General features: G+C 41.3%; 1 protein-coding gene across 1 annotated transcript in view; it reads right to left on the reverse strand.

Moving 5' to 3' along the window:
- The window catches only part of cnih3 (cornichon family AMPA receptor auxiliary protein 3), a 148,247-nt gene that overhangs the window by 23,169 nt on the left and 108,504 nt on the right, over nt 1-16,574 (reverse strand). The window contains exons 4-5 of the mRNA XM_072362624.1: nt 8,462-8,574; nt 8,382-8,384 (exon numbers count right to left, since the gene is read on the reverse strand). Coding sequence (XP_072218725.1) covers nt 8,382-8,384; nt 8,462-8,574 — 116 coding nt within the window. The remainder of the gene's footprint in view (nt 1-8,381; nt 8,385-8,461; nt 8,575-16,574) is intronic.

The following is a 16,574-nucleotide window of genomic DNA, read 5'->3' on the forward strand; positions in this document are numbered from 1 at the left end:
AGACGCATCTTGGCGGGGAGCTTATTCCAGAGCCTGGGGGCAGTAATGGAAAAGGCTCGGTCACCGCGGTTTGTATCTTGACCTGGGCACTTCCAGCAAAAGTTGATTTGTTGACCTCAACCTCAGAGCTCTACCAGGATTACGGACAGTTAAAAGCTCAGATAAATGCGATGGGGTGAGGCCGTTAAGAGCTTCGCACACGTTATGCACGCGTCTGTTAGTGTTGGTTAAAAGACGGGCAGCAGCATTTTGCACAAGTTGAAGGCAACTGAGAGAAGTCTGGGAGATGCCGACATTAAAGTGCATTGCAGTTGTCTAACCTTGAACTTGTTAGGGCATGGATGGCTTTCTCAAGGTCATGACGGCTTAAAAATATTTTAACTTTTAAAAAGCTAGTCCTGACAACATTGTTAATATGTTTGTCAAACCTCAGTTGACTATCAATGGTCACTCCCAGATTTCTGATGGCTGAACTGATAATTGAAGACAAGGTGCCAAAGCCAGCCATCACAGTATCCCCAAACACAATACATTCAGTTTTATCACCATTTAAATGAAGAAAAGTTTGGGCCAACCACTTATTAATATCAGCAATACAATCAAACAAAGAACATTGTAAACCGTTACTATTTTACTTTAGTGGCAGATATTTTTGTAAAACGTCTGCATAACAGTGAAAAGAAAGGTTGTACCTGGCTATAATTGACCCAAGTGGTAATATGTGCAATGAGAAGAGGATAGGGCCAAGAATAGATCCTTGTGGGACTCCACAGGAGAGATGAGCAATGGAAAAGGACAGGTCACCAACCATAACGGAGAAGGTTCTACTAGATAAATAAGATGTAAACCACTTCAATGCAGAGCTGTGGATGCCAACATAATTACTTAGACGTGACAGGAGGACGACATGGTCCACCGTGTCAAAGGCTGCTGTGAGATCAAGCAGCACGAAGACAACAGGGCACTTGGCAACCACAGACAGATCAATATCGTTGTACACCTTTAACAGTGCAGACTCGGTGCTGTGACAAGACCTAAATCCAGATTATACAAAAAGTAGTTCCGACCAAACAATCTGATAGGTCAAGAAGAAATTTAGAACGTGCTCAAACCAGCATTACAACACGCCTGACTCATCACCTATAATATTACTCTGCCGAGTCTGTGGCAACACAATATTACAAAGTTGGAGAGACTTTTTTGCAACGTTTGGGCTTTAAATATTTCGGAGTAATGTTTGGCTTTCTCCATCAGCTATGTCAGTGACTTCAAACATCTGCAGACCTCAATAAAACAATTAAAATAATGTTTTTTGTGACCGCTGTAAAAATGTTTTTTATGAAATATAAAAGAAAAAATCTGCATCTTTGTTACTATAACTTGGGCAATAAAAATTAAGCATTTTGTGTTTATTTGAGCAGTAGGTCTATTGAATTAGTTTTGGGAAACTGAGGCCGCTGAACATTAATGTCAGCCCTGAGTTTACTCATCTGGGACTAGAAAATACTTTCTGTTGCTAGGTCGTTACTAAGGGTCGGATTATTTGCTGCAGTGGTAAACTATGTTCCATTGCACATAGGAGTCTACTGGCGTGACTGATTGTCTTTCAGTTATTAGTCAGACCCTCTGTATTTCCATGGCAACAAGACGTGTACTCGCAAAAAAACTTTGAGAGCAAACTGTCCATCAACATGGATATATTTTGATAATACATTTTATTTTTGTTGGCATTAGTTGTATCATCGCAATATTACCCTCGAGGGTGTGCTTTAACGTAATTGGAGCACGACAGTGATGCGGTCAGGACCGAGGCGCTTGCACACCCTCGAGGGTAAAATTGCTTAATTGGAACTTCTCAAGAACAGAGTTATCCTCAAGAAAGGACTGTAATTGTATGAAAACAACTTTTTCCAAAACCTTAGAAAGAAAGGGTTAAAAAGCCTCATGGCTTTGGGGACAAAAGACCTCCTGAATCTCTCAGTACTGCTGCGCAGAGAGATGAGCCTGTCACTGCAACTGCTTCTCTGTCCTGCCAGGATGCTGTGGAGGGGATGTTTATTGTCCTCCAAAACAGAATATAATTTCTACCTCATCCATTGCTCTACCACAGCACTGAGAGGGTCTAGCCTTCTGCCTACTATAGAACTGGCTTTTTTCACCAGTTTTTCCAGTCGCCTACAGTTTTTGTCTGTAGTGCAACTCCCCATGCAGACAACAGCACAGAACAGTGCACGCTCAACGACAGTGTGATAAAACATGTCACTGCAGACATAGAAGGACCCGAACCCGAGTTTCTTCCTGAAGCCGTCAGGTTGTCTCAGGTCAGGTTGTGTCAACAAAGTCAACAACTTCAGTTGTATCTGACTTTGGAATTGTGAGTCATCGAGCTATTTAAATCTTAATCTTACATTTTTAAGACATGCTTGGAGCTTAACCGACTGATTGGTTTTATCTGGTTTCGTAGATAAGTATAGCTGAGTATTGTCAGCATAGCAATGGAAATTTATGCCATGCTGTCTAATATGATCACCTAATGGAATCATCCATCCATCCATTTTCTATACCATCAATCCATCAGTTGGGTAGCGGGTGGGCTGGAGCCTATCCCAGCAGTCATCGGGCAAAAGGCGGGGTACACCCACAGGTCGCCAGTCCATCACAGGGCACATAGAGACAAATGAGACAAACAACCATGCACACTCACACTCACTCCTACAGACAATTTAGAATCACCAATTAACCTGACATGCATGTTTTTGGATGGTGGGAGGAAGCCGGAGTACCTGGAGAGAACCCACGCATACACGGGGAGAACATGCAAACTCCACACAGAAAGGCCCCAGGCAGGGATCGAACACCTCATGGAATCATAAAAAAAATTGATTCCATTTTTTCTATAACTTACTCTGGTGTGTGAGGAAGAGTATTTATTTACAAGAACAAACTGTAATCTATAAGATAAACACAACTTAAAGTTTAACCAGCCTAATGCAGTTCCTTGATTCCAATAACATGTTGAAGCTTTTGTAATGGAATGTTGTGACTGATCGTATCAAATGCGACAAACAGGACAAGTATAGACACAAGTCCACTATCACTCAAAAAACAAAATTTTTGATGTTGTACAATATACTTAATTAATTGGTGTAAGTTTCACTGATTACTAGACTTTCTTAAGTAAAAATGTATATGTTTACACATTTTAATTATACAATAAATTAACTGTGTGGGAAGAGTAAATTTTACTCCACAATTTTTCATACTGTTTACATGTTTTATAATGACGGAACATCTATTGCATTTGAATCAAATGACCCGCGCAATTTGCAATTCAGGGCGGCAACGCAACAAGACGTTGGAAGAGAACTACTTCATAAAAAAGAATGGTCAGGATACTCAGTGCTACCTATAAAAAAAATAAAAAATTAAATCACAGCAAAACTTGCTGGCAGATGAAAACCAGCGTGCTGTGCACAAAAACACACTCCAGCAGGTTCAGGAAAACTAACATACATAAATAAAGTCAGGCTCAGACAGAGAGAAACACCGGAATGAACTAGCACCTAGACTAATTGAGATTCCTCTAAGATAGAGGAACCCCATTTTCTTTCCAACCTTTTCATAGTCTGCCTTAAGGCAGGCAGCAGTGAATTATTCCAAGGAGCCTTGCTCTTCTGACTGATTAACTTCCTTTTCAGCAGACAACATTGTTCAGTGTTGGACATATATATATATATATATGCCATCTGCTGCTCTATATCAGCCATCTGTAGGGGAAGCAGTGTTCGAACAAGTGATTTAAACCGCTTCATGTTCCGACGTCCTTCCGGCAGGAGGTTGCTTTTTTCATGACAAATCTGGGGGTTTCCTCAGCCCCCCTTTTCTGTGTACCTAAATATGTTATATACTGTTGGAAAGCTAAGGTTCTTGAGATTTGAATGGTATATGCCAATCCAGGATACAATCATAACTGTGGACACAGTAAACAGTTATTTCAAACGAGTCGTAAGTACAAAAAATTTTCCAACTCACCTATGAAGCCTCACAGTATTCTAAGAACAGATACAACTCCAACAAAAATGGGCCTGTTATGTTGGCAAGGGTCTAGTTAATGTACTCTAGTAAAATAGTTAGTCCACAACAAGTCTTATGTCCACAAAGACACATAGTCTGCGGTGGCAAACATTCAGAATTTCTGTCAGATGCTGTAGGAGCGATCAGTGAATCAACGCGCATTCTTTCCTTTGTAGTGTCACAATATGATCTTTTATTGTATAACGGCAACAGCAAAATAAATTAATCTCATCTTAAACAGAAAACTTGTTTTGTCTTGAAATGCGGATGATTGTCCTTCCACTCTCTAGCCAGGCACACTTGCTTACCTGTGCTCAGGTGACGTCTACATATTGAGTTAACACCCCCTGACATCATCGCATTATCGTTGTCACTTCAGCAATATCATGTAAACATAATCAACAGTATTTAATCTTGATCAGCATAATTTGAAATGTAGGCGGCAGCATGATAATAAATTACTCACATGAATATGGTAATTATGATAGATATGGTATAGGCAAAACACAAATCAGTGTATTGGCTTCAACAGATGCGTATATTTTCCACATATTCTTGATTGTAATTTCAGCTAGCATGCATGAATTAGCCACATCGTGATACCAAACAGTTCTGTGCTTTAAACTTTTGATTGACATCTGACTTGCTCCAATAGATCACTGTTTACCCTTTCTGCTGTGGCACAATAGTCAATTATTTAGTGATAGGTCAAACGTATTTGCACCTATTCCTTGATTGGCATGTTGCCAACAGCAAATAATGTAAATACCAGTTGTAAATAGTATGTAGTGCTGTTTGCTATGTATTTATTTTCTTATATAAAATAATTGGATTTGTGTTTATAGAAACAATGTGTTTGTGCTTCTGTTACTCTTTGTCAGTGATACGGACAGTGGATCTGGATGTGGGATAGGACAGTCCCAAGTGTAACCTTTCATTAGAGCCCAAGATCATGACTGTATGTTGAAGTGTTCAATAATTTCAGCCTTTTTTCAAAAGTATGGGACCATGGTTTCCAAGGGTCTCCAAATGGCACACCTGGTCCTATCTTTAGAAAAACCTGTACAAAAAAAGATTTTTTCTTGGATTACTGTCAAATTTGAAGTGGGACTAGGTAAGACTTCAGGCTGTAGTCCCATTGTGTTTTCCAGTCTGCAACCCTATGCTAAAGTCACTTTTAAGGCACATATTTCGGAAGACCAATTCTGCAACTCTGCAACTTCTGCAGACATAAAAATCCATATTTTTCAGTGTATTAAAACTCATATTCCTTTGTGACAGTAGCACTGACACAGAGTCTGATTGCTGTGACTGAAAATTCAGAGTGTTCTTTTTCAAAAGAGACTTCAACCATGCCTTTACTCCAAATGGTTCAGGAACAGCTTTCAATTTACTTTGGATATGCTTTTTTTTTAGGTGTTTCAGGAAAAAAATGGAGCAAGTTTAAGGGGTTAAGAAGCTTAAGAAATTGACAAAGAAGACTGGCTCTGTGGGGACAGTCTGGAGCCCCTGGACCCTAAAGAGAAGAATGCTCCACAAGTTGCTGAGCATAAAGAACATTGACCACCCTCTTCATCATACTGTGTTGAAACAATGGAATGTGAGTTTGAGGTTTCTTCAGCTGCACTGCAAAACAATTAAATACAGAAGGTCCTTCCAGCCAGAAGCAATAACTTTGTAATGAAAGATAAATAAAATCAATTCAGAAAAGAAATTAAGTATTTTTTTCATTTAAATTTGTTAGATTCCATCCATATATATACACTATATTGCCAATAGTATTTGCTCATCTGCCTTTACACGCAATGTGAATTTAAGTGACATCCCATTCTTAATCCATAGGGATAAATATGACGTAGCCCAGCTTCAACTATTTTGGGCAAGCTTTCCACAAGGTTTAAGAATGTGTTAATGGGAATTTTTGACCATTCTTCCAGAAATGCATTTGTGAGGTCAGACACTGATGTTGGACGAGAAGGCCTGGCTTGCAGTCTCCGCTCTAATTCATACCAAAGATATTATATCGGGTTGAGGTCAGGACTCTGTGCAGGCCAGTCAAATTCTTCCACACTAAACCTGGTCATCCATGCCTGTATGGACCTCGCTTTTTCCACTGGTGCGCAGTCATGTTGGAACAAGAAGGGGCCATTCCCAAACTGTTTCCACAAAGTTGCGAGCATGAAATTGTCCATCTCAGTATGCTGAAGTATTCAGAGTGCCTTTCACTGGAACTAAGGGGTCAAGCCCAGCTCCTGACAAACAACCCCACACCATAATCCCTCCTCCACCAAACTTTACACTTGGCACAACACAGTCAGACAAGTACTGTTCTCCTGGCAACCGCCAAACCCAGACTCATCCATCTGATGGACCAAATGGAGAAGGGTGATTCGTCACTCCAGAGAATGTGTCTCCACTGCTCTAGAGTCCAGTGGCGGCGTCTTTTACACATTTGCATCCGACGCTATGCATTGCACTTGGTAATGTATGGCTTGGATGTAGCTGCTCGGCCATGGAAACCCATTCCATGAAGCTCTCTACACACTGTTCTTGAGCTAATCTGAAAGCCACATGAAGTTTGGAGGTCTATAGCGACTGACTCTGCAGAAACACCTCTGCGCACTATGCGCCGCAGCATCTGCCATTTTACGTGGCCTATCACTTCATAGTTGTTGCTGTCGTTCCAAATTCTTTCCACTTTGTTATAATACCACTGACAGCTGACTGTGGGATATTTAGTATCAAGGAAATTTCATAACTGGGCTAGTTCCACAGGTGGCATCTTATCAGAGTACCACCCTGGAGTTCACCTAATGTTTGTAGAAGCAGTATGTATGCCTAGGTGCTTGAATTTATACACCTGTGGCCATGGAAGTGATTGGAACACCTGATTTGAATTATTTGGATAGGTGAGTAAACACCTTTGGCAATATATAGCAGATAGTATATCCATATATTTGTACAGTCTGTATTGATGGGTGAATGAGAAGTATGTAATGTCAACAAAAGATTTAGATAATCTGGTGATATCTCTCTGCATGAGTAAGACAACTGAAAACTGTTAATGGATACCTGCAAGCTTAAGGCCCCAAGGTGGCACTGCATTAAACATAGGCACAATTCTGTCATGTGAATCACTGCATTGGCTTTAGAACACTCAGTGTGAACAAAGCTTACCTTGCCATCTAGAAACGCAGGTTAAAGCTCTGTCATGCAAAGAAGAAGCCACATGAGAAAATAATCCTACTGGCTTCCCCGGGCCAAAGCACATTTATAACAGACTAAGCCAAACAGAAGACTGCTTTGTGATTGGACAAATTACCTTTTCTAGTTACTTTTGTAAATCATGGACGCCACCTCCTCTGGACTAAAGAGGAGAGGGACCCTACAATTTGATGATATAGCTTGCATCTCTCGTGGTATGTGAGTGCATTATACCTATGATACTAGAAACATGCACATTTTGAAAGGTGCCATCAGTGCTGAAAAGTAAATACAGGCTTGACAGCATCATGTGCTCCCATCCAGTCTTTTTCAGAGAAAGGCCTGTATATTTCAACAAAACAGTCCTAAACCACACATAGCAACTAGTACAACTGCATGGCTTTGTAATAAAACAGTCCACTGTGCTGGACTTTCACCAGTTTGAAAACTTTTGGCACAGAACAAAATAGAATATATGACAAAGAAGAGACAGTACTATTGAGTAGCTTGAATCCTATTCCAGACTTATTCCTATTCCTCTTTTAAAGGTCCAGAACTGGTCCCTCAGTTTCAAGATATTCAAGTGTTGCTTCTAAAAGAAGATGGAATGTTACACAGTCGTAAACATAGCCTTGTTCTAACCTTTTTGAGACTTACTGTCCAGTCAAATTCTAGATGAGCTAATAATTTTCATGAAAGTGATAAATATCATACTTTGAACACTATATATGTTTTCTATGTTTTCAGACATGGATTGGCCACCACAGAGTCCAGTTTTTAACCCCATTGAGAATCTTTGGGATGTGCTGGAGAAGACTTAGAACATCGGTCTGACTCATTATCACTGCAAGATATTGGTAAAAAAAATGAATGCCACTCTGGACGAAAATAAATGTGACATTGTAGAAGCTTATCGAAGGGATGGGCAGTGTAAAGCCACCATGTAAAGCAAAGTCATAAATTTCACAATTTTAGGTCACAGATGTCCACTTTTTAAGGCGATCTTTCCTCTGTGGACTACATTTAGGTTTTTCCTTTTTTCAATAGATTTGGTGACAAAGATAATACATTATTCAGCCTTATCTTAACCTTAAATTAACAACCTACTGAACAAGTAGGACCCATTAGCGTTAACACTCACATTCATACACTTATACACAAAATGTATAGACTCAATATTTACCTCCATGTGTTATAGAACAGCAGGGGGATGTTGAGACCCACAGTCAGCCACTCCTGGGCACACAAAAACATGATGCAGAACAGCCCATGGATGGAGTACTCTGGCAGCACCAACTGCAAGACAATGAAAAATGCCAGAATGTTTCAGCCCTGAAGAAAACAAACTTCCATGCAACTGCTTGTCTTAGGTTAGCATCTTTCTCCTACACCTTCCTTACTTTATTACCAAAAATAGGTTGATTCCATTAATGAATGTTACTAAGATTTTTAATCATGCAATAGAGTAGCAATACACTGGCAAGCTGTGGAAAGCAAGGTAAACTGCAATCCATAACCTGATAGTAATAATAAGGATAATCAAAATCATCTTTTTGACCATGTAGAACTAATATTTCTTAGTGGGTTCCCTCCATTCCAAACAGAAAATGTGGAGAGGGGTCGTGCCAGCTCTATGCCTGCAGAAGTCAATGAGCACCTCCTTGTTTTGTTTGGTGTTGAGGCTCAGGTTGTTTGCGACACACCACTCTGTCAGCCGCTACACCATGTCCCTGTAAGCTGTCTTGTCCTCCCTGGTGATGAGGTCCACCAAGGTGGTGTCATCTGAAGATTTAATTATTGAGTAATTGTGGACGATTTGTGAAAAAGTATTTAATCCAGGAACAGACAGTGGGAGAAGAGTCCAGTGCAGGCAGCTTGTCCGTCAGGATGACAGGGATAATGATAAAAACTAAACTAAAGTTGACAAACAGCATCCTTGTGTAGGTCCATGGGTGCTCCAGGTGGCACAGAGCAGTGTGGAGGGCTGTGGAAACGGCATCCTCTGTGGACCTGTAAGTGAATTGATATGGGTCGAAGGAGGGGGGAAGACAGTATCTGATGTTTTGTGACATGGGTCTCTCAAAGCATTTTGTGACTGCAGGTCCCAGTGCGATGGGTCTGTAGACATTTAGCTTGCTCACAGATAGATTTTTGGGGACAGGGATTATGGTGGCTGAATTGAGACAGTGGCGTGTATCAGGAAGAGGTTACAGGCCTTAGTAAAAATTGCTGAGAGCTAGTTAGCAAAGGCTTTGAGTACTTTGCCAGGTACTCCATCAGGCCCAGCAGCTTTCCGAGAATGCAGTTTTGAACACATAGTTCACTTGATGCTCCAGGAGAATGAATATCTGTGAATTAGGAGCCCCTAGTTGGTAGCATCAATAATGGAACTTCAGCATTCTGAAGCATACGTTCCTTTACCATTATTTTTGAATAAGTAGCATGGTGACATAGATTAGCATCTTGCTAAGTAACAACAAATTTCTGGGGGGGGTTACTACTTTTACTGATGTTGCAAGACTACAGTTTTCATTCTTTATTCACAAATAAGTAGTTTACTTCATATTGTTCACTTTCAGCCAGGTTTAGGCTCCCGAGAGCTAGTTTCAGTAGCCGAGGATCAGACTGCCAAGGTCTCTGCCTTCGGCTGCTATCCAGTTCACATTGCACCCGAACCCCTTGGCCCCTCCCACGGGTGGTGAGCCCGTCGGAAGGGGGACCCACGTCATGTGTTTGGGCTGTGCCCGACCGAGCGCCATGGGCACAGGCCCTGCCCCCAGGTGCTTGCTGCCAGGCCCCACCCCCAGGCCAGGCTCCAGGGCGAGGCCCCAGTGACTCGTGTCCGGGCAAGGGACGACGCTGTCCAAATTTATTTTTCATCATGAGGGTCTTGTGAGCTGTTCTTTGTCTGGTCCCTCATCGAGGATCTGTTTGACTTGGGTGAACCTACCAGAGGCTTAAAGCCCCAGGCAACATAGCTCCCAGACTCATTGGGGCACGCAAACTCCCCCACCACGGTAAGGTGACAGCTCGTGTACACTATATTGTCAAAAGTGTTCGCTCGTCTGCCTTTACACGCATATGAACTTAAGTGATATCTCATAATGACGTTGGCCCACCCTTTGCAGCTATAACAGCTTCAACTCTTCTGGGCAAGCTTTCTATAAGGTTTAGGAGTGTGTTTATGGGAATTTTTGACCATTCTTCCAGAAGCGCATTTGTGAGGTCAGATGCTGATGTTGAACGAGAAGGCCTGGTTCGCAGTCTCCGCTCTAATTCGTCCCAAAGCTGTTCTGTCGGGATGAGGTCAGGACTCTGTGCAGGCCAGTCAAGTTCTTCCACACCAAACTTGCTCATCCATGTCTTTATGGACCTTGCTTTGTCTCCAATCTCTTGGTATGCTGAAACATTCAGAGTTCCTTTCATTGGATCTAACGGGCCAAGCCTAGCTCCTGCAATAATAATCCACACCATAATCACCCCTCCACCAAACTTTACACTTGGCACAATGCTGTCAGGCAAGTATCATTATCCTGGCAACCGCCAAACCCAGACTCGTCTATCAGATTGCCAGATGGAGAAAGGTGATTCGTCACTCCAGAGAACGTTTCTCCACTGCTCTAGAGTCCAGTGGTGGCGTCTTTTACACTACTGCATCCAAGGCTTAGCATTGCACTTGGTGGTGTATGGCTTAAATACAGCTGCTCGACCATGGAAACCCATTCCATGAAGCTCTCTACACACTGTTCTTGAGCTAATCTGAAAGCCACATGACGTTTGGAGGTCTGTAGTGATTGACCCCGCTCTGTCATTTTACGTGGCCTACCACTTCATGGCTGAGTTGCTGTCGTTCTGAATCGCTTCCACTTTGTTATAATACCACTGACAGTTAACTGTGGAATATTTAGCAGCAAGGAAATTTCACGACTGGACTTGTTGCACAGGTTCCTATCACGGTCCCACGCTGGAATTCATTGAGCTCCTGAGAGCGACCCATTTTTTCACATATGTTTGTAGAAGCAGTCTGCATGCCTAGGTGCTTGGACTTGTGACCAAGGAAGTGATTGGAACACCTGAATTTAGTTATTTGGATGGGTGAGTGAATACTTTCAGCTGTTTTCAGTCCTCAATAACTCTCTGTCTCCCTCCTGGACAGCTTTCTTCTTTATGTGTAGCAGTTTTTTCACTGGTGATCAAGGCTTTGTTAATGGATAAGCACCTCAGTTTCCTTGTTAATGCAGTCTGTCACACTCAATTATGGCATTGATATCTTCTCCATGTGTCTCACAGAATGTATACCAATCTGTTGCCTCAAAGCATCCCTGCGACCATTTTTTCAAAGTCTTTATGGTCTCAGGTTGCTGTTAAAGTAGAGTTGGGGGGTAAGGAACCAGACAGTGTTCTGATTTTCCTAACAGAGGATGGGCAGAGGAGCTTAACTCAATTTTTTTTTTGATGAAGCAGTTAAACTGTTGGAAAGATTGAAGTGTAGGAAAGGGGTTAAAATTCAGAAATTACCATGAAGCTTTGGGTTGTTGTGTTTGTTGCCAGGCAACCATGTTGTATTATATACACTGTTTTAGGTATTATATAGATCATTTATACAACACTTTCAGAATAACATAGATGAACTTTTTCATAGACAATATGTCATGTTCAAGATTTCAGTATTTGTTGTTAACAAGCACAGTGATACCTCCACCCTTGTTTTTTTTTTGCTGCTCCTATAATGTCTCAGTTGGCTCATATTATCTGAAAGCCAGTTATAGAGATGTGCGTTGATCCTGCAGCTATGTCTCAGTGAAACACATGACTGTCAAGACTGTCACGTCTGTGTCTGCATCTCGTTCTGTTTCCCGTTTCCCCCTTCTGTTTCCGTCAGCTTACTCCCATGGAGACTCACCTCCAGTTCCTGCTCTGCCTTAAGAGGGAGCCCAGGAGAGTTCAACTCCTTCAGTTCCTTGACCTGCTTCAGAGGGAGCCCAGTCAGGCTAGCCTCCTCCTGTTCCTACTCCAGAGGGAACCCAGGATGGCTCGTCTTTTGTTCCTGATCCTGCTTCAGAGGGAGCGTAGCCGGGCTCGCCTTTTCCAGTTCTTGGTCCCACTGCAGAGAGAGCCCAGGATAGCTCGCCTCTTGTTCCTGATCCTATTTCAGATCGAGGCCTCCTCCTGTTCCTGTTCCCTCTCTCTTCTCCTGGCTTTCATCCATTCGCTGCCAGATTGTCACCTCAGCTCCTCTGTGTGTCTCTGTGCTCTCTTGGTTGCTTTACCTCGTTGTGCTCCTTGCTTGTCTTCAGTAAGTTTATTTGATAGTATTTTTTTCATTTTGTGGTTGCTGTTTCATTCCTGTTTTTGTTCTGGCTTACTGGTTTTCCTACTCCTTTGTACAGCAGTTTATTTTGATAAATAAATTGAGACTGGTTTTTTGTTTCCCCATTTGGGTGACTTTTTGTTAATAAAGACTGCTAACAAGTTAGTTATCTGACATCCGCCTCAGTAATGAGAAAAGACCTAGCCTGAACCACTTGGTCCTCTGTCTTGCTCCTGTGCAGCATCTCTAATGCTTCCAATCTTCCTCTTCAAACAGACAGGGATTCAGGCTCTTTTTTGGCTTTAGTTGACATTCTGAAAGCTCAGTCAGCTGCTCAAAGAGAATTAACTCAAGCAGTACAGCTTTCCAAACAAGCACAGAAGAATCTCTCAAAAATCAGTTTTGTGGGGAAAAAAAATGCTCAGTATAAATCTCAAAAATACAGAACACATTCTTGAACATTACAAAACAAACATGATTGTTATAAAAATCTCATGAACAGAATGCAGTGATTTGCAAATAAGTTGAATACATTATTTAAAAGACAAAACATTAACTAAAAAAAGCTCTTTGAATGTGATGATCTCAAAATGTAGGTAATTATTAAAATTGGGGGACATGGCCTAAAAAGACAGCAAATATGCGTAATACTTAAACACTTGAAGGAACATCTCACAACTAATTAGGTTGACTGCTAAATGTTTTGCTTGGGTACAAAAACATTGTTTTGTAGATGCTAAATCTTTCAGAAGTAAAGAAGTGAAGAGTCTCACCACTCTGTAGTGTGCAGTAGGTAGCAATGATGCAGAAATGATACTTTGGAAATTACTGTGTTTTGTGTAAAACTGAGAATCACAGATGAGGCTCCTAATTGTGTTTACATGACTACTCCGTGTGTCTGTACATATCCACTATAGCAGTGAGCAAGCAGAACTCAGTATATAGGTCAGAAAGTAGAACCTCCCACCAGCACACACACATGCTCACTTACACAGTACTCCCAAATTTTCTGAAATATTTGCTGATGTTTATGCACTATTTCAACCATTGATGTTCTTGCCCCGAAGTACTAGAGGGAGAGCAAAACATTTGGTGCAATATAATATTAAGGAGGTCCAAAAGCTACAGTATGCAGCCTCCTCAGCTCACAAACTCTAGTATTGTTAAGAGAAAAGATGATGTAACACACAGTGAATATGCTTTCAGTTTTATTGAAGCATGTTAAGTCTTTTTCTAGCCCAATTTTCCTTGAGCAGAAAATTGGAGGTCGTCGACAAATTGCCCAGATTTGAGGTAAATCGGTGGTGCAATTGGCAGTCATCAATGCCAATCAATGGCTACATGATGACTATGTGAAGGTTCCAAAGATGTGATTTGAGAAGCTTGCAATGACGTCCAAGCTTTTTACTGACTATAAAGCATATTTTGAAATAGTCAGTAGGGCAGGAGTTGGGTGCGAACCTTGACCAAGGAGCTTCAGACAATAAGTGTGAAAGGAGGTAAGGCCAGATGAGACAAGGTCAGGCGTAAACCCAGAAAAGAAACATAAACATATGAGAGCATGTATGTTTCCTGGTTCCATGGCAACTTTTTTCTAAACCACATAGTTGATAGGAAAGTGTGACCTTGTTTTTTTATACTATTCACAGCAGATGGTATTTTCTATTTCAACACTGTTGTTGGTGTGGACAGCACATGAAATTAAGTTGTTGGCGCTGTAGCTCAGGAAGATAGCAGGCACCTGCCAATCAGAAGGTTGTTGGTTCAACTCCAGGCTTATCTGGGCCACATGTCAGTGTCCTTGTCCTAGGAAGACATTGAAACCCATGTTGCCTACTGATGCATCCATTGTTTTATGAATGTGACATGTAGCGCGAAAGCACTTTGAGTGGTCAACTTGACGAGAAAAGCACTATACAAGTACAGTCTATTTACCATTATTTATGTTAAGTTAATAGGTGCAAAATATGTAAGAAGAAAGTATAAATGTTAAGTCCAAATAACATAGACAAGGGGTTAGTTAAGCTTATATATATTTTGACATACAGAAGTAATTTTGGTTGGTTGAATCAATTAATAATTTAATGTTAGTTTAATATAAGCTTCTATCTATCCCATACCTGCTTAATCTGTCAGTTGGGTTGTTGGAGCCTAGAGGTGGGGTACACCCTGGAAAGGTAACCAATCCATCACAGGTTCACACAACCACACACATGCACTCCTAAGGACAATTTTTCAGTCATCAATTAACCTAACATGCATGTTTTTGAACAGTGGGAGGAAGCCTGAGTACCTGGAGAAAACCCATGCATACACAGGGAGAACATGTGCAAACTCCACACAGAAGGGCCCCAGCCTAGAGTTGATCCTGGAAACCCTCTTGCTGTGAGGCAACGGTGCTAACCACCACACCACCATGCAGCCCTAAGCTGTAATATTAGCTTGCATATTAGATCAAATTATGTGGAACGTATTGACAAGAAAAAATTGATCATGTCAGAGATTACATTTTTCACGTGTATAAAAAAAAAGCAACAAAATGCAGACAGTTTTTCAAACCTGTGAACTAGTCAGTTTTGCAAAAAAAATTAAATATTCTAATAATGTTTGTCCTTTATGTCCTTAATCAATCCTGTATTTTTATCCAACATGCCTTCCTTCAGAGAAAACTGAGCTTGTTCATTTCCACAGGCTATTTTTTCCTCTCCCTTACCCAGCTCGAAAAAAAAGCTTCCAGATCTCCGACTGCAAATCACCATCCAACATGGTAAATTAGAACTCCTGCCCATTCCCCTTTCAAAGCCCATGAGGAACCTGACAGTTCTACTGCGCCCTACACTAAACCTCTTCAGGTCCAATTAGTGCGGCCAACCACCAAAGAGCATGTTCCTTCACAGCTGAAAGGAAGCTGGAGAGCATTTCAAATGTGACTTACCATCCAGTTTGGTTCTGAGGAATGCAGAGTAAGAATGCTGGATAACTGAGCAACACTCATAGCAAGTGAGGAACATGAATTGAGGATAAAAAAAGATGAAAGCTAGACAAAGAAAAAGAATATAGCTGAGCAAGCACAACACAGCTCTCCATCTAACCCCATGCATACTGACACCTGGTCTGTCATCCACTGTACTGGACTGTGCAGTACTCAGAGCAGCAGCAGGTATGAAAACACAGAGATTTCCTCACTGACTGCACCGTCAAGACTTTGGCTTGGCTGACTGGTGCTCCTTTAAGAAGAGCCTAGTTTTAAGCTTGAAAACAACTGCAGTCATTCATATTTCTGTCACCATATTTTTACTACTACTGCTATAGTCTGGTGGTGCTGTAAGAAAAGCAAAAATGTTTGTTTGAAGGTGGAAAGATAGGAAGGCAAAACAGAGAAGGAAATTAAATTCCTGTGTGACAAAAACAATCCAAATAGGGGCCACAATTGTGGACCATAATCTCAATCATGTCTTAACTACTGTTCACTCAAAATTTAATGATGTGCAAATTCTTCAGTACTCACTTAAAATATTAAAAATTTTGCTTCACGCAAATTGTGTCACTGAATTACATTGTATGAGCTGTCCTGGTAACACACTAGAGGTCTTGTGTCTGTGCATTCTCGGGGTAGAGCCCTTTTGGAAACATAAGGGGGGTGGGGGCTACATTACATTATATGGGTGGTTTCATGTTGTGCTAAATAGCTGTAAATGGTCTGTGATGATTCTGCTTGAACAACAAAATTTATCATAGAAGATGGATAAACGAAATGTGTAAAAAATGTGTAAAATAAAACTACTGGCAAACATGCTGCAAGCCGATTGCAGATGAAAACCACAGATGCACAGAAGCATCTTTGCCAAGCAAGCAGCATATGGTCCTTTCCTACAGTCTGCCACAACCTCATCACATGCACCACACTTTGCCCCAACTAATTTATTTAGCTCCACTTTGTCTCTCTCTGGATACTGCTCTGGATGTTCATTTTAGCTGCAGCAGC

Source organism: Leuresthes tenuis, unplaced genomic scaffold (assembly GCF_036924035.1).
Source record: "Leuresthes tenuis unplaced genomic scaffold, fLeuTen1.0.hap1 SCAF_13, whole genome shotgun sequence".
In the NCBI taxonomy this organism is placed as follows: Eukaryota; Metazoa; Chordata; class Actinopteri; order Atheriniformes; family Atherinopsidae; genus Leuresthes; species Leuresthes tenuis.